At 35.5% G+C, this 22,716-nt stretch overlaps 1 protein-coding gene and 1 non-coding gene across 2 annotated transcripts in view; one reads left to right on the top strand and one right to left on the bottom strand.

The window, feature by feature from the left end:
* Window positions 1–1,043: 1,043 nt before the first annotated feature.
* UBE2D2 (ubiquitin conjugating enzyme E2 D2) overlaps window positions 1,044–22,716 on the bottom strand; it is a 42,412-nt gene continuing 20,739 nt past the window's right edge. Inside the window, exons 2-7 of the mRNA XM_065918678.1 lie at window positions 13,899–13,962; window positions 9,311–9,342; window positions 9,154–9,231; window positions 8,962–9,067; window positions 3,179–3,272; window positions 1,044–1,974 (exon numbers count right to left, since the gene is read on the bottom strand). Coding sequence (XP_065774750.1) covers window positions 1,929–1,974; window positions 3,179–3,272; window positions 8,962–9,067; window positions 9,154–9,231; window positions 9,311–9,342; window positions 13,899–13,962 — 420 coding nt within the window. The 3' untranslated portion in view covers window positions 1,044–1,928. The remainder of the gene's footprint in view (window positions 1,975–3,178; window positions 3,273–8,961; window positions 9,068–9,153; window positions 9,232–9,310; window positions 9,343–13,898; window positions 13,963–22,716) is intronic.
* LOC136156660 (U6 spliceosomal RNA) lies at window positions 19,492–19,598 on the top strand. Its single transcript, XR_010661150.1, has one exon. It is a non-coding gene; the product is annotated as a U6 spliceosomal RNA (small nuclear RNA).

Here is a 22,716-nt window from a genome sequence, read left to right as displayed (position 1 = left end):
CTGGCTGGTCTCTAAGATGACCAAAGAATGAGGCTTTCAGGATCTGCGCAACTAATTCATGGTCAACAGTCAAAAATTGAATTCCCACTTACCCATGATACTGAGAATGAGGGTAATTCTAGGTTAGAGCTCAATTCTAACTCCTTTACCCACAACTATTAACAGTCAAACCTTCTTTGCAAAGTCAAGGATACTAGAAATACTAATAAGTAGCCAGCAGCTAAAATGCAGCACTTTAAAAGGTTTGGAGTATCATACTTTAGTTCTGAGATATAGTGACACTGAGAGATAAGACAACTTAAACAAGTTTTAAACCAAAAGCAGTGGACATTTATTCCTCAATTTTTGTGCAAGAGTGTAAAGATGCATTTGAAAGAACCTGACAGCTAGGGAGCATCAGCCATGGCTTTCAGGCTAGCCTGGTTTACAATTAGATTAGGAGAAGTAGGGGGAAAAACGGTAACTTGCCTAGTTCACATGAATGATGTTTCTGGCAAACACAGTTGTTTACAAGTTTCAAACTACATTTTACTAGCGTCAAGGGAAGACTTCAAAAAGCCACATACAGTACAATTTAAAATTGGATGAACATCCTGCAATGTTAGTGCAAAGTAATTATGTAGACTCTCCAATACAAGATTGTGCTCAAGTTTCCCAGGTTTGGTCAATGTCGCTCTTTTACAATCACAATCACAGAAGCTTAACTTACCAAACAGCAATGCCTTTGTTTTGTGTCCTATGTACCAAAGGAATGTCACAAGGTTTTGGTGAAATTCAGCTTAATTTCAATATAAAGCAAATTTTTTATGTAACAGTCATGTTCCTGGAATACTGCATGTTTCATGGAAATTCTTTTAAGCTTATGTGTTTATTTTGTTCAATAAAATTACTTTCAAGATATACTTTTTACTATGTAAACTGGAATTGTTTCATGATTTTGAAATGCAACCAGTATAAGTGAAAACATTTCAGAGGTGGGAGAAAATCCACCACTAATCTCAGCTAGACAAAGTTCTTAAAATCAAAAAGCCTATTCACACAAATTATATGTAATGACTGTAGTAATCAGTTTATTACACAGATTAATCATTCTTGAACGTACAAGCTCCAGAGGAGCAACTGGGTCTTTAAATATACACAAGTATTTCCATCAAATGAATTTTCACCCTTACATCCAGATAGACCTAAGCAGTTAAAAACATAAGAAAAATAAGAGCTATTAGCTATGTATTAACTGAGAAACCACATACAAACCAAAGAATATGGAAGAGAGAAAGAGGGGTTGAAAGATGAAGGTTGAAGGGTGGGGAGATGTAAAAGAGTTGGGAGCAAAGCCCATCACACGTTACTTACTAATAGCTCCAATCCATTTAAATGTTGACCAGTTAAACTTAGACCTTAAAATACAGGATGTGGGTAGAGTTTAATCTGGTTCGTCATAACTTTCACCTAAGACGTAAGTCCTTCGGAATAAAAGGAATACAGAAACAGCTTCATGTTTTTCACCTTGCTTTTCGTAACTGTTTTGAGTTTAATAGGATTTCACTTAAAAAACAATCTCCTACAGGTCAGTGGAGCTTTTCTTCCCCATCCGAGAACACACCATACCCACCACCCCTCACCTTGCCGTTATCCAAATTTAAGTCAATAAGGAAAGCTTTTAGTCTCACATCTAGGTTATGCCTGGAGAACTGGCTTGTCACACACACACTTCTCTGCTAGGAGGCAATGTTGGTACAGAAGTACAGTATTTCTAGTTTGTTGTTCCAAGTATGTACAACACGCAGCACTGCTGTATCAGGTAAACATGTGCACAGGGGAAGATGAGGCGTGGGCTCATAGAAAGCAGTCAAATGGAAATCAAAAGGACTTTCTCTTTCAGAGTTCCCCTATCTTTATTTGTAGAGGTTATCCAATAATTTCTTTAATTACATCGCATACTTCTGAGTCCATTCCCGAGCTATTCTGTTGTACCTGTACACACAAAGAGAAGCTTGGCTTAACACAGGTGAGGAGTCAGTCAGAAAGCAACAGAGTTCATTCATTATCCATCTAGTAACTTGAGGGGAAGAACTTATAGAACTTCAAGTGAAGCCATCTTCCTACTCCAAATTTCTAATAAACATTAGAAATATTCTATAAACGCTATATAGGATTCTAATTAAATTTCAGCATTTGCTGGCATATCTTCAGTCTCTACTTCATTGACCTATTTCTGAGATGATTTTCAACCCTTGTTTTACTTATGTTGAGTTCTTTAAACAATATAATTATATATTATATGGTTCTTGAAATCACATAAAAATGATCAAATTGACATAATACTTTTCCTGCATCAATAAAACAACCAGTTCTGGCAGAACTTATTTTAACAATTTGGTTGCTAAAATGAATGGGTTTATTGCTTCAGAAGAACATTCCAGTAATAAAATAAGCAGGGCAAAGGATCTTTAATCCTTATAGATATTATGTAGATTCAGAAATAGAAAAAAAACTAAGACCCAACTGCTGTTAGAATACCCCATTCTTATTGCAGCTCCTTTAAAAAAATATCTTATCTATATGCCTCTCTAACCAATAATTCAAATAATTGTTTAATCTTTTATATTTTAACTTTTGAAAATGAATCATTTTCCCCATCTATCTCCTTCACAATCTTATTGAATAATATGCAAAACAAACAAAAGATTACAACATTTCATTTACTATATCTTTTGATACCCTGACCATTTTCAATAATTCATAATACAATTCTAAAATGTGCAAATTCTGCAAGTTTTATTTTAAAGGAAATTTGGGCCTTTTGGGTCTTGTAGCATTTACTTTCTTTTTTAGATTATTCCTAATGGTAGAACATCAATTCTCTTTCCCATTAATTTATAAATACCTACCTAAGACAACTGGGCTCTTGATGCAAAATCTTTACATGTCAAAAACCAAGAAGACATAAAGCTGTTGGAAAATAAACTGTAGAAAAGTTCTTCTAGACAGTAGGAATCATACAAAACAGAGATAAAATCATCTACTTATAATGATACCTGATGCAAATACTGTTCTTTCCTGTCCCCAACTGAGTATATTAGGACTTCGTTTTAAGTGTCTGACCCATACTCAGACCTTAGACACAAACATCTCCTCCACCCTATCAGACGCTCTTCTGTCTGGAGACCATACTTACTTTTCTCTATCTGTTTTGTAGATCCGAGCAATCTCAGGCACTAAAGGATCATCTGGATTGGGATCACACAACAGAGAACAGATGGACAAAAGTACTAGAATGAAAAAAACATATAAATTAGTAGAGGATAAAAGCAAAAAGGCTGAAAGAAATATGAGATGCCAACACAAGAGAAAACTCTAAGACCCTATTTATTGTAATATCTAGCAGGTTTGTAAGCTCTACCTAAGTTTACAGTAACAGTAATTAACAAAGATTCTAAGACTTCTCTAAGCTTGAACCAGTAAGGAAGCTGGCCCAGGCTGGTGAACTGTCTTGCCCCATTTCCCTGGTTAGTGAGTAATCAGAGTGGAATTATTAATAGAATACAGGTCTTTCAAATCCTAGACCAATAAGACTTTCCCCAGCTTATACATTTCGATTTTTAGAAGCCCATGTTCAGGGATAAATGGTTTTCAAATTCTAAAGACAACCACACTACTGAATGCTCTTAGTAAGAAATGACAACTATGAAATCCAACAATTATTGCTTTCTTGATGGCAGTTACCATATTCAGATGCAATAGATTTGTTTCATTTTTAGTTGAAAACAATTTAGTTTAAAAACACAGAGGCCGGTACTTGTCCCCAAGTGGGGTTGGCCACAACTATTACAGATGATATGACATATCTCAAACAAAAGTCTCAAATTATCTTCAGTAACAATTTAAAATCTCATCTCAGTCATTTCCTCAACGACAACCTGAAATGTGGCAGACAAATCTCAATAGTACAATTTTCTCTGTTTAAATTTGTTAACTTACATATTCCTTTATTGAAAGCAAAGAGGAGGCCGAAGCCACTAATTATATTAAATCCAGTGGCCTCTGACATACCAAAATAAATTCCAATCCTCCTATTCTGACGTTAACAGAACTCAGCTATCTTATTTCTCTCTAATGTTCTGTAGCAAGAGACAATAATTCAGAGCCCACTGTACTCCTAAAACATCAATTCAGCAGGAAAAGGAATTTATTCATTTTCCCATCAAATCTATCCTACAGAGATCAAGGGCTTCTGAGAGATAAAGAAAGTTTACATGCCCTTTATCATTCAGTTGTTAACAAAAAAGCTATTTCCTTGCCTTAAGAGTATATGGAAAATAAAAAACATCAGGAAAGATGTTTTCTGACTCTTCATTCCTGTTGCCCACAATTCTGGCAGATGGCATTCCCAAAACATCTTCTCTTCCCATTGTCAGGTGTATCACCTGATGCCCTCTTCAAGCACAGAATATTCTAACAGCAATTAGGAAAGATTTCATGTATTTCCTGGAAATGACAACAGGGAGTTATAGATTTTTGATTGTTCATGAAATTATTGACTACAGAAGAAACTTGTCTGACCTATCAAGCTGGCAAGAATACAACTGACTCTTCACCTAAAATTAGATACACTACCAAATTAGTATAAGTTCCCTTTACTTATTGTCCAACTATTTAAAACAGGCAACTTTAAAGAGATTTCTTTTTTTTAATTGAAGTATAGTTTATTTACAGTGTTGTGTGTTAGTTTCAGGTATACAGCAAAGTGATTCAGTTATACATTTGTTTTCAGATCCTTTCGTATTACAGGTTATTACAAGATACTGAATATAGTTACTGAATATAGTTTCCTGTGCTATATAGTAGGTCCTTGTTTATTTTATACATATAGTAGTGTGTATAACTATTAATCCCAAACTCCTACTGATTTATCCTTCCCCATCCCCCTTTCCCTGTCAACCATAAATCTGTTTTCTCTGTCTGTGAATCTATTTGTTTTGTAAATAAGTTCATTTGCATCATTTTAAAAAGATAAGCTTTAAGTAAACAACTTTCCTCACTTTCTTTCCAGGAAAGGAAGGTAGGATGATGGTTATCTGGATCTAGTGAAAGGATTTTTAGTACACTACTTAGTTCCTTTAATTAGTAGAAAATTGATTTTGGCTTATAATATACTATACTTTCTTTCTCCATAAAGAGAGTAACTTCTATTTCTACAGCTTGTAGAGACTCTTTACTAAAGTAACTGAATTTTCACTTACATATATATTCTTCATCAGTACATAACCATTTTCATTAGTGTCATAACTCAGAGTCACTTCCAATTCTAAAACCATATAATCAAGTAGCTTTATGATACAGTTAACCTGCTTCAAGTTTTCTGTATATTTAGGTCCCTTACCTATATACACAAAGAGAGGGCATTTTGGGTCTAGATTATTGCCCCTAAAAACAGAATATGTTAAAGAATAATTATATCATACATAGCATTTGGGTCTTTCACAGCAATCCTTGCCCATACTTTACTTTACAAAAAAGTCTTTAAAACACTAAAGGAAAAATAAATAAATAAATAAATAAAACACTAAAGGTATGCTGATAAAACAAAATTCAACAAAATGGTACTGTAGTTATTTTAAAAGATAGCTATCAGACAGAACATATCAAGTCAAATAAATTAACAGCCCTTATGACTCAGAATAATTGAAAAACAAAAGAAAACAAAACACACCACCACTAGGCACAGAAGGGAAGAAAGAAAAGCTACGGTAACAATTTCAGCTATCCAGACTCCCCCACTACCACCATCCACCCACTCAACCCACACACATACAGAGTCCCACCTCTCTTATATCTAGATTTATATCTCCACAGTTACTTGATAAAGTAAGAGCAAACAGGTCAGGAAATCACAAGAACAACAGGCATATGAATACTTTCACAAGGACCGTTGAATGCCACGGAGGCCTACAAAAACAAAAAGGGCCACTTATCTGTAAAATTATTTCAGTCACAACTTTTATATTTTGCCTAGGACTCCAGAAATCTTAATTTAAAGCCTCAGAATTTTTGTGCCTCTAAAAAATTACTGTGGAAGGGTATACAAGTGTTACCATAATTGTAACATGACAAATATCTGATACTTTTTACAACAGTGCCTTTATCCCAGTTATTTGGGTGCTTACAAGGAATCAGTTAACTATGCATTTTTGCTTTCTAATCTCCAGAATAATAGTGAAATAGTTTTTATCACCCCTACTCTATAGATGAAAACAGTGTGGAACACAGAAGCTAATCCGTCTCAAATCTCAACCAATAAAATATGGAGCTGAGATCCTAACACAGGCAGTTGCATCCAGAATCTATGTTCTTTACCATGAAACTATGTTGCCTCCTGTCTAAATATATGCATTAAAGAAATGATAAAATTTAAGTAGATAGGAAAAAAAAATTTCATGTACCAAATTTTAGCCTCAAATACCCAAACTATTTCTTTCTAGCTATTTAATATACTTTCTATACAATGCAAGTTACAGTGTATAACATTTTATCTCTTTTCTGCTTTTTTCAAACACTGTATTTTCCCATTTTCCACAGTATTCGTAAGGATCAATATTCTTTTAAATGCATGTGCCAGAACCGAAAGTGTTTTTTCTATTGTTGAACCTATATGTCATTTCTAATTTTCAGAAATAACATTGTTGCAGATGCACAGAGAGATTTTAGCAGTTGGGTTTGTTTTCTTAGTACAAAGGAATGAGCCTAGAATTACTGCGTCAAAGGGTGTTAATATTAATGATTAAATCCCTTATCTCCTAATACATACAGACAGACTAAACAAATCTATCTGTAGCATATATAAACAATCATTCCAATGTACTTACTTCACAAAGTACTTCAATGTACTTTTTCTTTTAAAAAGAAAAAATGTTTAGTTTCCTTTTTAAAAGATCTTTGTTAATTAAAAAGGTGAAGTGAAAATGTTAGTTGCTCAGTCATGTCTGACTCTTTGCAACCCCATGGACTTGTATGTAGTTCACCAGGCTCCTCTGTCTGTGGGATTTTCTAGGCAAGAACACTGGAGTGGGTAGGCATTCCTTTCTCCGGAGGATCTTTCTGATCCAGGAACTAAACCCGGTTCTCCCACATTGTAGGCAGATTCTTTACCATCTGAGCCACTACTGAAGCCCCAAATGGTGAAGAATGAGTACTTATTTTAATTTGTATCTCCCTGATTATTCTGTTCCTTTCTTCCATTCATTTATTGGGATCTAGGTTTTTCCTCTTACTGATTTATATATGTTCTTCATATCTGTTAAACGTATCAGTCCATTATCATGTGTGTATCATGTCCATCAGCTGCCCAGTCATGCTGGACTCTTCACAACTCCATGGACTGAAGTCTGCCAAGCTCCTTTATCCCTGGAATTCTCCAGGCAAGAACAACAGTGGAGTAGGTTGCCATTCTCTTCTTCAAGGGATCTTCCCAATCTAATCAGCCCATTATCATCAGTCAGTTCAGCTCAGTCGCTCAGTTGTGTCCAACTCTTTGTGACCCCATGAATCGCAGCACGCCAGACCTCCCTGTCCATCACCAACTCCTGGGGTTTACTCAAACTCATGCCCATTGAGTCAGTGATGCCATCCAGCCATCTCATCCTCTGTCATCCCCTTCTCCTCCTGCTCCCAATTCCCCCCAACATCAGGGTCTTTTCCAATGAGTCAACTCTTCGCATGAGGTGGCCAAAGTACTGGAGTTTCAGCTTCAGCATCAGTCCTTCCAATGAACACCCAGGACTGAGCTCCTTTAGGATGGATTGGCTGGATCTCCTTGCAGTCCAAGGGACTCTCAAGAGTCTTCTCCAACACCACAATTCAAAAGCATCAATTTTTCAGAGCTCAGCTTTCTTCACAGTCCAACTCTCACATCCATACATGACCACTGGAAAAACAACAGCCTTGACCAGATGGACCTTTGTTGGCAAAGTAATATCTCTTCTTTTTAATATGCTATCTAGGTTGGTCATAACTTTCCTTCCAAGGAGTAAGGGTCTTTTAATTTCATGGCTGCAGTCACCATCCGCAGTGATTTTGGAGCCTAAAAAAATAAAGTCTGACACTGTTTCTACTGTCTCCCCATCTATTTCCAATGAAGTGATGGGCCCATTATCATACTTGTAGCCTATTGTACTGCATTTTGACAACATTTAATCCTCTTATGATTTCATTTGAGTATGACGTTGAGAGGTTATACAATTTCAAATCAACAAGTAAGATAATATTCAGTTCAGAGATATAAAAAAATCTCCAATCTACTCATACAATTAGGTCTTATTTAAAAGAACTACTGGATCTTTCATCACAAAGTTAATAACCAACTTTCTCTACATATTTTCAAACACAGTGTGCAGGCAGCAATATACCACAGACTAAGATGCTCACATAAAAACATACATTAAATTGATTATCTTAGATGATGATTCTGTTCTTGATAGAAACCTAAAGACAAGAACAGGTAAAACCTTAAATGATGTGAATATGAATTCATCTATACTTTGTCCTTTAAGAAACTATTATCTATAATTATCGTACAAACATTCTTCTACAAGGGCTGCTTTTTTCCTATTCCTGAACACTATCTATCCTTTCCGTTCATGAATCTCAAGGCCGGAAAGACATTACTTGGCTTCTACTTTAACCATGCTCTTAAAAAAACGGATTCACAAGGGCCATATTCTAATCTATGCCTGAACAGCAAGAACAATGGACAGAGAGCAATCACAGCACCAAGAAACATATATGCTTAAAAATTCAACTCTCTCTAGTGGCTCTAAACCCCAGATCAAGAATAAGGGAGATTGCTACATTCTCTTAAAAAGGAATTTGACTAGCCCTTTCAAGAATAAGTAACCTAAAAAAGACACAAACACACAAAAAAATAGTTGGCTTTATTTTGATATCAAATATCCATTCCATTACCTTTTGAAATAGTTAGTGCTGGAGACCACTGTGACCGAAGAATATCAAGACAAATGCTGCCATTACTGTTAATATTTGGATGATAAATTCTTGTTGTAAATGCAACCTATCAAAACAAGGAAAACTTCTTATAAATGGTTTCATAAGCATTGCAGAAAGTAGATAAAAAAACAATTTGCATATCCCAGTTACCTTAGGTGGTTTGAAGGGGTAATCTGTTGGGAAATGAATTGTCAAGAAAAATACTCCACCCTGATAGGGACTGTCATTCTGTTGATAACAAAAAAAGTTGGGTTAAAATGAGTGAATTACCTAAACTATTTATTCTGAAATTAATCTGAATACTTACTGGCCCCATTATTGTAGCTTGCCAATGGAACACTGAAAAAAGAACAACAAAAAGTCACCATCAAGCAATATCTACAGTATACCTACACCATAACAACATATTATTCCCCATGTAATCTCAGTTCATTTATGAAACATGATGAGTCCTGGGCAGGATGAGGAATCTAAATTAAGTTGGACTCTGAGAATAGCAAAAATGAGTAGCATGGTGTAGAACACTGATAAGGTGCTCAACAACAAAGTATTTGGGCTAAAATGTCTTAAAAATTCATGTCAGGGAGACAAAATTCTTGACAAGGCCAAAAGTTTCACTTTTAAACAGGCACTTCCTTACCTCAAAGGGTAAAAAAGAACCACAAGATTCAATTCTTTGATTATATCATTTCCCCAATACAAATATCTGTAATATACTTCTTTTATAGAACTGGTATAGAGCAGAACAGTAAACTTAAAAGTAGATAATACTCAAATTAGGAAATGCTAGTTTTTTCCAGTGAGAAAAAAATTGCCATGAGTTCTCATGTGTAGATCTTTAGAATTACTGGTACCTCAATAAATAAAGAAAATGTATGCTGAAAGTCCCAAGCTTGATTACAAACTCTAGGGATAATCCCAATAAATCATAAACTTGTTTACTAAGGAAATTTTCTCTTCAAACTGCAAAAAACGGTGCATGTTCTGTTTCAAAGGTGATGCCACTAAGTACAACACAAAGATCAAAAACCCAGTTTTCACTTCTAAGCAAGTTACTAAGCACTTAACATTCACACTAGGATCTGAGCAAACTAAGGGAAGCTGTCAATGGGATTATACATGAGCAACTCAAACCAGCTAACTCTTGATGCAAGGAGGTAATGTGAAGACTAGAAAGCCACACAAAAATCCACTGGGATGTCAGCCCAAACCCTTAAATTCCTTCTGACCATCTGTATGAGAACTGCCCCTATGGTTGGCTTGCCCCTCACTGGAGCTGAAGCTACAAAGAGCAGTCTGTTTACTAGGGATTAAAAATAAAGGATAGGTATTGCTGAGGCTCTCCTTTTTAGATTACTCATTAGTACTGAGAAAAATTCCTCTTAACTTCTGCCAACTCATTTTTTTATGGATTAAGTAGCTAAGGAGAAAGTTACTTTGAATCACTAAGATCAGTCCTAGTATTTTCAACAAAGGTTCTATAAAAAGGCCCCCATATTAATTTAATTAACAAAAAGCATTTGGAGACCTACCATTTTAAATCTTAATTGTATATTCTGCCACCCTGGTTACATATAAGAATACCTACTAGAGTCACTGACTTAGGTCTCCCTCTGGAGCACATAAGTTGCTTCCATGTCTTGGCTATTGTTAAGTAGTGCTGCTGTGAACAGTGGGCTGCATATATCTTTTCAAATTAGAGTTTTCTCCAGATAAATGCCTGGAGTGGGACTGCTGAATCATATGGCAACTCATATTTTTAGTTTTTTAAGAAACCTCCATACTGTTCTCCATAGTGGCTATACCAATTAGATTTCCACCAACAGAGCAGGAGGGTTCCTTTTTCTCCATACCCTCTCCAGCATTTATTATTTGTAAACTTTTTTTTTTTTCTTCTTTTTTTTCAGGGGGAAGGAAAAGCGCGCAAGGGCTCCCGCGAGCACCCATATTTGTAAACTTTTTAATGATGGCCATTCTCACCAGTGTGAGATAATACCACATTGTAGTTCTGATTTGCATTTCTTTAATAACTAGCTGTATGAGCTGTTTATTTTGGAAATTAATTCCTTGTTGGTTGCATCATTTTGCAAATATATTGTATTCCACAGGTTGTCTTCTTGTTTTGTTTACAGTTTCCTTTGCTATGCAAAAAATTTTAAGTAATTATGACCCATTTGTTTGTCCATCACTAAGTGATGGATCCAAAAAATATTGCTGCAATTTGTGCCAGTGTTCTACATTTTCTCCTTAGGAATTTTAGAGTATTTGGTCTTACATTTAGATCTCTGAGTTCATTTTTATAAATGGTGTGAAAAAATGTTCTGATTTCATTCATTTATATAGACCTGTTCAGTTTTCCCAGTATCACTCACTTTTCTCCACTGTATATTCTTGCTCCGTTTGCAGTAGATTAATTGACTGTAAGTTTATCTCTGGGCTTGCTACCCTGTTACACTGATCCATATGCTTTTTTCTGTGTGTGCAACCACCATACTATTTTTGATTACTGTAGCTTTGTAGTACAGTCTGAAGTCGGAAGTGTGATTCCTCTAGCTCCAGTCTTCTTTCTCAAGATTGTTTCAGCTATTTGAGGTCTTTTGTGTTTCCAAAATTTGAAATTTGTTTTGTTCTAGTTCCATGAAAAATGCCATTGGTTATTCAAAAGAGATTGAACTGAATCTGTAGATTGCCTGGGGCAGTGTGGTCATTTTAACAACATCTGTTTATGTCATCTTCAATTTCTTTCACCAGCATCTTATGGTGTTCAGAGTATAGGTCTTTTCAGCACAATGTTTTTAACACTCAATTCATGTTGTAGCATATATCAATATTTCATTCCTGTTAATCATCAAATAATATTCTACTGTATGGACACACCATATTTTATTTGGGTTGCTTTCACTTTTTGGCTATTACAAATGAAATTTCTATGAATAATCATGAGTGAGTTTTTATAGGGATATATGTTTTTATTTCTCTTGGACACATACCTAGGAATGAACTCACTGGGTCATATGGTTAACTCTATGTTTTGCTTTTTGAGGAACTGTCAAGTTGTCTAACAAGCTGGCTGTACCATTTTGCATTCTACCAGCAAAGTATGATGGTTCAAATTTCTCCACATCTTCATCAACACGTATTATCTGACCTTTTGATTTTAGCCATCCTAGTGGGTGTAAAGTGACACCTCATTATGGTTTTGATGTGCATTTCCCTGATAATTAATGATGCTGAACATCCTTCCATGTTCTTACTGCATTTGAGTATCTTAGAGAAAAAGCTACTCAGATTGTCTGTTCATTTTAAAATTGGGTTATTTATCTTTATAATGTTGAGATATAAAGACTTTAAAAAGCATTTTAGATAAATATGCCTTATCAGATATATACAACCTGCAAATTTATTCTCCCATTTTGTATACCTTTTCACTTTCTTAACAGTATCATTTGCTGTACCTAATTTTTAAATTTTGATGAAGTCTAATTTACTTTTCTTTTTCTCTTATTGCTTATGCTTTAGGGGAGTTTAACTCTCCAGGGTAACCACTTTTCAACCTGAAAAACGAATGTAATAGTACCAACTACGGTAGAAGCAAAGGCAAATTACTTTAGCACACTACAGAACTTCAGAAATGAAATCTAATCCCCAGACTTCAAACACCTTTAATTAAAAATCAGTCTCTCTAAAAAAAAAAAAAAAAATCAGCCTCTCTCAACTCTGAGGAATTTACCTGAAATAAAAACACTCTTTCAAAACTGAATGACCACATTGACGCAGATGGATATGATACCATGGAATGGCAAAACAAGAATCAGAAAATCTGAGAATAAGTCTACTTCAAGAACCACCACAAGGTTCTCACTAGATTCTTCTCTAAAACAGTTAACAATTTCTTTTCCAATCACTTAAAGAATTGTGAACCTTAAATGAGAAATGTGTTTAAGTACTTGGCCCGTCCTGTTTGATATCAAATACTATATATACTCAATAATACTGGACAGATCTAAACATAACATAAATGGATTTTTCATAACAAGTACTTAGTCTTATAATTTATAACATCTGTTTAATCTATAAAGCAATCCTTATACAAGGATTATGCTTTGATTCCTAAGGATTTAGCAAACCAAAAGAACAATCTTAAGAAAAATGAGGAAAAACTTAATTTTACACACAAGCCCATATAACTTCATTTATTTTCTGTCTTAACCTATACACTTCCCTTATACAAATGCTTCTAAATATACTGAGTACATTCCACTTTTCCCTTATCTGCTAAATGTTGCATTTTCGTGTGTGAGAATTAAGTTACACAGCCTGTTCAAATATCCTCTATTTTTAAAAGGCTGAAAGATGGTATTAGGGGGAAAAGCTGCCTTGAGACAAAGTGGAACAAAAAGCAAAATTATTATCCAACATGTACGGTAACATACAATAAATTATTTCAAACAGGATTAAGAAGATAAACTGGACATTAAAGGTAAGTTGTAGTTGTCTTCACAAATGAGTCAATACAAAGAAAGACACAGACCCACATACACCCCCCCCAATCATACTTACTATTATCTTACTAAAGAACAATAGCTTGCTGTAGACAAAAGCTTGAATATTTTGTCTTAGGTAAATACCCAGAAGGGACAAAGGATAGGTAAGGAGAAGCCAGAACAACTACACAAACATCTGGCAGAAGACGGTTCAAAATGCAATACAGTACAAAAGAGGATGGAATACACATAAAATTGCACCTTTCATGGGCAAATAAAGGTAAATTGCATAATTTACTCTTCATACAAATAACCTTAGCAGATACATATATTTATTAGTATCAGAGTTCACCAGAGGCAGACTGTTATGCTGTTTTATGTTTTATTTTATTATTCCTTTTAGATACTTACTATCATCTCCAACGGGACCTGCTGAACACTGTGCTGGGGGGTCCCGTGCCAGGTCATTCAACTCCTTCAAGGAGAGAATAAAGAAATGTATTTAACATAAATATAACTATTATCCATTAATAAAACCATCACTGTTACCAATATTCTCTGTCTCACCAGTAAAGCTTTTTAGCAGCACTCCTTCAAAGTCAGAGAAGAGAAAGGTAGATTAATAAAATCTATAAAATATTTGGGATTCCTGGATATAAATGTATGTTTTTAAAAGCAGATAATTTTTGCTTTGTTTGGAGTTTAATAGGTATTAAATATAAGGAAAGTAAACATGTATCATATACTAAAGAACCACAAAAACTGTTTCTTCGGGTTTTCTTGGGCCACACCATGTGGTGGGATCTTAGTCCCCGGACCAAGTACTGAACCCATGCACCTGCACTGGGAGTGTGGACTGCCAGGGAAGTCTCACAAAAACTGTTTTTAAGTAAACACTTATTATTTTCCAATAAAGATCAACAGCTGGTTTTTGTACTTCAAAACCATTAAGTTACACTTCAGATAAATGGAGTCATAAACATTCCAAATTATACAGAACCATCTGACAAGATACTGGTATTTTTTCAGCTCATATCCACTACAAAGCTCCCAAAGGTAGTAGGAAAAACTTTAAAAGGGATATATTACAAAGGGTAGCTGGATATAACCCATCATAAAGTTTTGAAATCAGAGATGGAATTACATGTAGTCATGTTCTACAAAAGATGCCAGCTTCTTAGCTATTTTAACACAAGAACCCACAAACTTGAGATTTGTTACTGGGTGGGGATGCCTTAAAAACCACAAAGCAGGAAATCATACTATATTTCCTTTCCCTTTGACTTGGTATGTGAGATAAAAACAAACTCTGAGGAAGGACTAGTTTTAATTATATTTTAAAACTACAATGGTAAAACCTACCATTTAAAAATTATTTCAAATCTTATTGAGTTATATAAATAAATATTTTAAATTGCAACACACAGATATTTCTGTAAGTTTCTTCTTCTGAGTTTACTTATTCAACCAGTCATTACGTTAATTATTTTGTTTTATCCTATCTGTAAGCTTGGAGGACAAAGCATTAAAGTATAGAAATAAAGTTCTGGTTTTTTTTAAGGGCTGGAATTGAGGTAAAGATTTAACAATATTTACTTTCTTTCACATCTCAATTTGAGGATTTTGTATTTCTCTACAACAGAGATTCCTTGCCCATCTCAAGGAGAAAAACATAAAACCTACTGTGTACAGTTCCCATTCCCAAATGTTTGTAATACAGGTCACTACAACTAAGAAAGCTTGCTTGATCTGAAACACAAAAGTTAAGCTACTTCTTTTGACTAACTTCATCTAACCTGAATATAAGGATTCATCAGGTGGTGATCAATTTTTAACATATCAAACCACTATGTTGTATACCAGACAATAACATAGTGTGGTAGGTCAATTATACTTCAAAAATAAACAAACTCACAGAAAAAGAGATCAGATCTGCAATTATCAAAAGTGAGGGGAGGTGGTGAGCTAATCAAAGTACAAACCAACAGTTTTAAGTAAGTGGTAGGGCTGTAATATGTATGTGTGTGCATGTGCGTGCATGTGTGTGCACACACGCATGCACTCAGTTGTGTCCTACTCTTTGCAACCACATGGACTGTAGCCCACCTGGCTCCTCTGTCTATGGAATTTTTCAGGCAAGAAGAGGTTAATTAACACTGCTGTATGTTTTACAAGTTTAACAGAGTAAATCCTAAGAGTTCTCATCCCAAGAAAAAAACTTTTCTCTTTACCTTTTATTTTGTACCTGTGAGATAATAGATGTTCACTAAACTTACCATGATAGTAATTTCATGATACATGTTAAGTCAAATCATTATGCTGAACATCTTAAATTTATGCCAATGACATCTCAAAAAGCTAAAAGGAAAAAAAAATCCTTGTCCTCTTCATAAGTCAGTATTATATAATTAAAAAAAAGAAAAACTTAACTCAAATTTATGTTAATACACAATAAACATACTCATTCCAACTCCTTGATTCGAGGCACTCACTTAAGTATTTAAGTGAAATGAGACATAAAAAGACTATATTCTGCATGATTCCATTGATACACATTCTAGAAAAGGCAAATTTATAGCAACAGAAACCAGATTAATAGTTTTAAGGGCTAGAGGGAGTTGGAGGAGATTGATTACAAAGGAATAAGAAGAAAATCTAGGGGGCTATGAAAATATTCTGTATTATGACTTTGGTAGGGACTGCAAAACTGTGAATTATACTCATTAAAACTCAAACTGTATACTTTAAATTGTTGATTTTATTGTATATATAAAATTGTTTACTAAAAGGGCAAATATTCATTCATCTTCATATATGCATACAGTATCTCTGAAGAATAGACACAAAAGTAGTTCAAAGTATTTGCCTTCAGAAGGAAACTCTGCTTTGGGGATAAAAATAGGAACTACATGTATTTCTTTTATAACTTTAACAAGTATATTTATTGTCTATTTAAAAAATAACTTACCAGTTCTGACTATACATTTGGATTACAAAAAAATAGTTCTGAAAAAGCTGTGACTATCTGAAAGGTAATTAGAACAGTGAAAATCCAGTTAGACTAAATAAACACAGAAGCTATAAAATTTGAGGTTTCCCTGGTGGCTCAGTGGTAAAGAATCCACTTGCAATGAAGAAGACCACCTACAATGCAGGAGAGACACAAGTTTCATCCCTGGGTTGGAAAGCTCCTCTGGAGAAGGAAATGGCAACCCACTCTAGTATTCCTGCCTGAGAAATCCCATGAACTGAGGAGCATGGTGAGCTATAGTCCACTGGGTCACAAGAGTTGGACATAATTTAGCGACTATATGACCACCACCACAAAATCTGATGTCCCTGCATTATGATTAAAATTGAAGGGGGAGAAAAAAACTGAAGGGAGTTCCCTACTGGTATAGCGGTTAGGATTCTGGGCTTTCACTACCATAGCCTGGGGGAACTGAGATCTTGCAAGCGTGGCAAAAAGAAAACAAAATAAAGATAAATCTTGAAATTAAAGGCACTGATCTAGCCAAATCACTGGGCAGAAAAAAATACCTTATTACATCAGGCTGTTGGCTTTATCATATGGTTTTAAACCTAGACATTAATTTCCTTGACTTTTTATCTCCCCCCAAATAGTATTCAGATTTCTCTTGTATATCATATAGCAAATCATACATTACTGGCATTGAGAGTAGAGCTAGGACAAAACCCAAAACCAAGCAATTTTTCTGTTTATTGGAAAACTTCTTCTCTATAGAAAGAGCAATAGAGAGAAAGTCAAAGTGTCAATCACTCAGTCATATCTGACTCCATGACTCCTTGTGACCCCATGGACTGTACCCGCCAGGATTCTCTGCCCATGGAATTCTCCAGAGATGAATACTGAAGTGGGTTGCCATTTCCTCCTCCAGGGGATCTTCCCAACCAAAGGATTAAACCTGGGTTTCCTGTATTGCAGGTGGACTTTTTACCATCTGAGCCACCTGGGAAGCCCTTACAGACAAAGTACATACAATTAAATTTAGGGGAAAAAAAGGGAGGAGGGAAGTTTGACAGTTAAGGCAAAGAATCCTCAATTTCTAAAAAGACTTTATAGTCTTAATTTTGAAATCTCAAAAAATATTACGATAAAGGTCTTATTTTGGAAATAAACTGTGGATTTTAATAGAGTTCTCAATTTTTTTTGACATTGTACACTCTAGTTTCTAGGTATAACCATTATTCTTAAAGATTAAGGTTTATAAACAATTTTGATTATCTGAAACTTTCCCAAGTGTTTAATTTAGTTCAAACAGCCCCCAAACCTTATACCAATTAATTACTTTCAAGTAAAGTTTAATTCACTACAAACTTTTTTGTCCATGTTGCATGGCATGCAGGATCTTAAGTTTCTTGACCAGGACTGAACTCCTGTCCTCTGCAGTGGAATCGTGGAGTCTTAACCACTAGACCATCAGGGAAGTCCTAAAACTTTTAAATACATTTCCTACTACTATCTTTTCTGGCTCAGGAATATGTTTTCCAATAAAGATATACAGGAATGATTATAATGCCTTATATATTATTATCTTAATACCTATATTCCAAAGGATTAACCCTTCTTTAAAAGGGACCACCATTAAAGAAAACAGAACACTAAAGCCTCTAAGCCTGCAATATTTCTGTATTATAGCACTAGCAAAAAGAAAGAGGGCTTTCTAACTGTGGGGAGGGGGTCCTATAAGGGCTATGCTGACTTTGCTTTCCTTGTATCCTCAAATACTCCAATAGGTCGTTAACTGGTAAAACTTAATGATATTATCTATTTTTCAAAAACCCTCTTTCCCCAGTCTTAACAATTATGAAGCAAAATATACATAGTATGGAACACAGATTTGTTTCACCATTTTGGTTTTACCCTATGGCAAATGGTAAAAGAAACAAGATGGGAAAATGAGGGATTATAGTTACTTTCATAAAGTCAAGCATTAATAGTTCTAAAATTTCCTGTACAAATCAAAGGTCTTTGGTGGGTAATCAGGATATGAGAAGATTTAAGCAGAAATTATGATTCAATGTCAGAAGAGATATCTAAACTAATCCCCCATTTTATATATGTAAGAAAGATACAAAGTAGCTAATCCAAGGAAAACATGTAATTAGAGTAAGGACATGGTGTTCTACTATGTAAGTTCTATCATATCATGCTTCTTTAGTCTGAATCTAAAATAGCAGAAATGTACAAGTTAGAATACCTGAGAATCTGTATGTTGCCCAGGAAATCAAACTGAACCTCCTTTAAGATGAATGAACAGCAAAGAAGGAACAGCTAGATAAGTAGTAGTTCTCGAAAATGAGACCCTGGCACAGCAGCATCATTATTACAAGAAAACTTATTAGAAATGCAAATTCTCGGGCTCCAACCAGACCTACTGAACCAGAAACTCTGCAGTTTCAGAGCCTAACAAGGTGCATTTTAACAAGTCCCCCAGGAAATTGTGATGTACACTAAATCCTGACTGCCTTTTTGTTTGACGAATTAAGCATCAAAGACAAAAGACAAGGCTAGAAAACTCATTACCAGCAAGACTCAAAGTGAAGGGAAGGTGAAGGAAAACATGGTAGCACAGAATGAAGAATTCAAGAAAGGGGTGTTTTCCACATTTTCAAGACACACTGAAGGCAAGCAGTCTGTCATTACCATAGTACTGCATTCCCCCTGCCCTACTCCTAACTTACCAGGGTTGCAACAGAAGTGCTAACTCATGTATCCAGCATAATATCTGAAGTTAGTATTTAAAAATTAACTGCTAAAATATTTAAAATTACAAGTTTTTAAAACTATGGCAATATTAGTAAGTCAGTTATCCTAGATCAGTTTGAAAAAAATTATAATTTCTGAAAACAGCAAATTATAGAATCTTTTATATCTGGTACTGATAGACTTAATCCCTTGGTGCTCTCCAATATTTTCTATTTCCCTCTTAATAATGCTGCCTTCTATTTTACAGACAAGTTGATGAAATGTATCAATAGCGTGCTCGCTTCGGCAGCACATATACTAAAATTGGAACGATACAGAGAAGATTAGCATGACCCCTGCACAAGGATGACACCCAAATTCATGAAGCATTCCATATTTAAAAAAAAAAAAAAGAAAAGAAAAGAAAATGTATCAATAGCAATCTTTCCCTGATCTGAGTATAAGCAGAAGTAGTAACCTTATTTGAGATTAATGTCTATAGTCTTTTTAAAAAATTCAAAGTCAACTAAGACTACAGAAAATATCCAGCACAAACCTATTACTCAGCTTCAGTTCAGTTCAGTTGCTCAGTCATGCCCAACTCGTTGCGACCCCATGGACTGCCACACACCAGGCCTCCCTGCCCATCACCAACTCCCAGAGTTTACTCAAACTCATGTCCATTGAGTTGGTGATGCCATCCAATCATCTCATCCTCTGTCGTCCCCTTCTCCTTCCGCCTTCAATCTTTCCCAGCATCAGGGTCTTCGCATCAGGTGGCCAAAGTATTGGAGTTTCAGCTTCAGCATCAGTCCTTTCAATGAATATTCAGGACTGATTTCCTTTAGGAGGGACTGGTTGGATCTCCTTGCAGTCCAAGGGACTCTCAAGAGTCTTTCCCAACACCACAGTTCAAAAGCATCAATTCTTCGGCACTCAGCTTTCTTTATAGTCCAACTCTCACATCCATACATGACTACTCGAAAAACCACAGCTTTGACTAGATGGACCTTTGTTGGTAAAGTAATGTCTCTGCTTTTTAAAATGCTGTCTAGCTATGCTGTCATGGCTTTTATTCCAAGGAGCAAGCATCTTTTAATTTCATGGCTGCAGTCACCATCTGAGTGAATTTGGAGCCCCAAAAAAGAGTCTCTCAGTTTCCATTGTTTCATCATCTATTTGCCATGAAGTAATGCAACCAGATGCCATGATCTTAGTTTTCTGAATGCTGAGTCTTAAGCCAACTTTTTCACTCTCCTCTTTCACTTTCAACAAGAGGCTCTTTAATTCTTCACTTTCTGCCATAAGGGTGGTGTCATCTGCATATCTGAGGTTATTGATATTTCTCCTGGCAATCTTGATTCCAGCTTGGGCTTCATCCAGCCCAGCGTTTCACATGATGTACTCTGCATATGATAAGCAGGGTGACAATATACAGCCTTGATGTACTCCTTTCCCAATTTTGAACCAGTCTGTTGTTCATGTCCAGTTCTAACTGTTGCTTCTTGACCTGCATACAAATTTCTCAGGAGGCAGGTCAGCTGAGCTGGTATTCCCATCTCTTTAAGAATTTTCCAGTTTGTTGTGATCTACACAGTCAAAGGCTTTGGTATAGTCAATAAAGCAAAAGTAGATGTTTTTCTGGAACTCTCTTGCTTTTTTGATGATCCAGCGGATATTGGCAATTTGATCTCTGGTTTCTCTGCCTTTTCGAAATCCAGCTTGAACATCTCGAAGTTCACGGTTCATGTACTGTTGAAGCCTGGCTTGGCGAATTTTGAGCATTACTTTGCTAGCGTGTGAGATGACTTCAATTGTGCAGTTGTATGAACATTCTTTGGCACTGCCTTTCTTTGGGATGGGAATGAAAACTGACCTTTACTCAGCTTAGCCCAATCTAAACACTGCTAGATCAAACTAGATCTTTAAGAAGTCCTCGGTGTTTTCCTCTCCAAAGTAATGATTACCTTGAATTTAGAGTTTATCATTCTCTTGCATACTTATATACATTTTTTATGTGTCCATAAACAACATAGTCTTATTATCATGTTTTCAAACTTTTATTTAAGAAGTGTTACATGGCATGTATTCTTCTATACTTTGCTTTTCCCTCAACATAGTAAGACATTAATATTTTTCCATGAAGATCTAGTTTATTCCTTTTTACACTGTTTATTTTGCTAGTGGGTGCCTAAACCACAGTGTTTCCTTTCTTTAGGTGACAGATATTTATCTCCTATTTTTCACTATTATAATGTTTTGGTAAATATTCTTATATCCATTCTTGTATACACATGAGTTTTTGCAACTAAACACTCCTTTGACTTAAATAACAAGCTGTTGTTTAGTTGCCAAGTCGTGTCCAACTCTTTTCCAACTCCATGGACTATAGCCTGCCAGGCTCCTCTTGTTCATGGTCCAGGCAAGAATACTGGAATGGGTTGCCATTTCCTTCTTCAGGGTATCTTTCCAACCCAGGGATTGAACCCATGTCTCCCACAGGTGTCTCCTGCATTACAGGCGGATTCTTAACCACTGAGCCACCAGGGAAGCCCTATAAATAATAAGTACCCCTCCTCTTTTTAAACTGTGTACCAAAGCCTTTGATTATGTATGGGTTTTTAAAAATTATTTCCTCCAGCCATACACCCAGGCAAAAATAAGTGTACTGTTCAACACACTGAAACTTGCAAACCCAATCACTGCCTAGAGATGGGAAAATTATTCCTAGAGCATGCTTAACAAAGAGGTCAATTCATCTGCCAACATCTAAGAACATAGAGATGAACATGATAGAAACTATCCGCCATCTCAATCTTCATTCACCACTATCTGACAAGCCTTCTGTAAATACTGGAAACTAACCATCTCATGTGTAATTAATTACGTTAAATGAAAATTAGCTTCATAAGGATTATAATGGTTATTCTACAACTGTTTATGTTCCTGCTGATATCAGCAGGGGCAACAGGCAGAAGTCAGTCTTTCCCAAGCCTTAACATCCGTTGATGTTTTATTATTCTGCTCTTAGGTAACTTTAAACAAGTCATTCCACTTCTTCAGATTAGAACTCCCATATCTATAAAACAATGAAGTTAAAACTAAAAAAGCATGGTTTGGTTATAGGTTTAAGGGTCAAATCAATTTGGGAAATAAAGGCAACACTATTGTTTGGGCACAGAACCAGGCCTTGCTTCTTTCTGTGGCCCACTGTTCCAATGACACGTTCCCCACCCAAGATTTTATTCTCACAAAATGCCTAATGTCTGTGGGAAAGTCAGAAATAAGTCTGAAGGAACCAAGAACATTTTTTATCCCCCCCAATTTTTTTTTGTTGTAGAATAAAAGACTTTTAAATATGACATAGAGAAATCTACCCAACATAACTATACCTTGTCGTCCCCCACCCCCCCGACCCTCAATCTGGACTATAAATTACTTCGGTGTGGTTTTTTGTGTGTGGTAAAATACACAGACATACAATTTACCATCTTGTCCATTTTTTTTCCATTTTAAAGT

Source organism: Muntiacus reevesi, chromosome 1 (assembly GCF_963930625.1).
Source record: "Muntiacus reevesi chromosome 1, mMunRee1.1, whole genome shotgun sequence".
NCBI classification, from domain to species: Eukaryota; Metazoa; Chordata; class Mammalia; order Artiodactyla; family Cervidae; genus Muntiacus; species Muntiacus reevesi.
The sequence above is the reverse complement of the archived record's forward strand: the minus strand, read 5'-3'. Positions and strand labels throughout refer to the sequence as shown.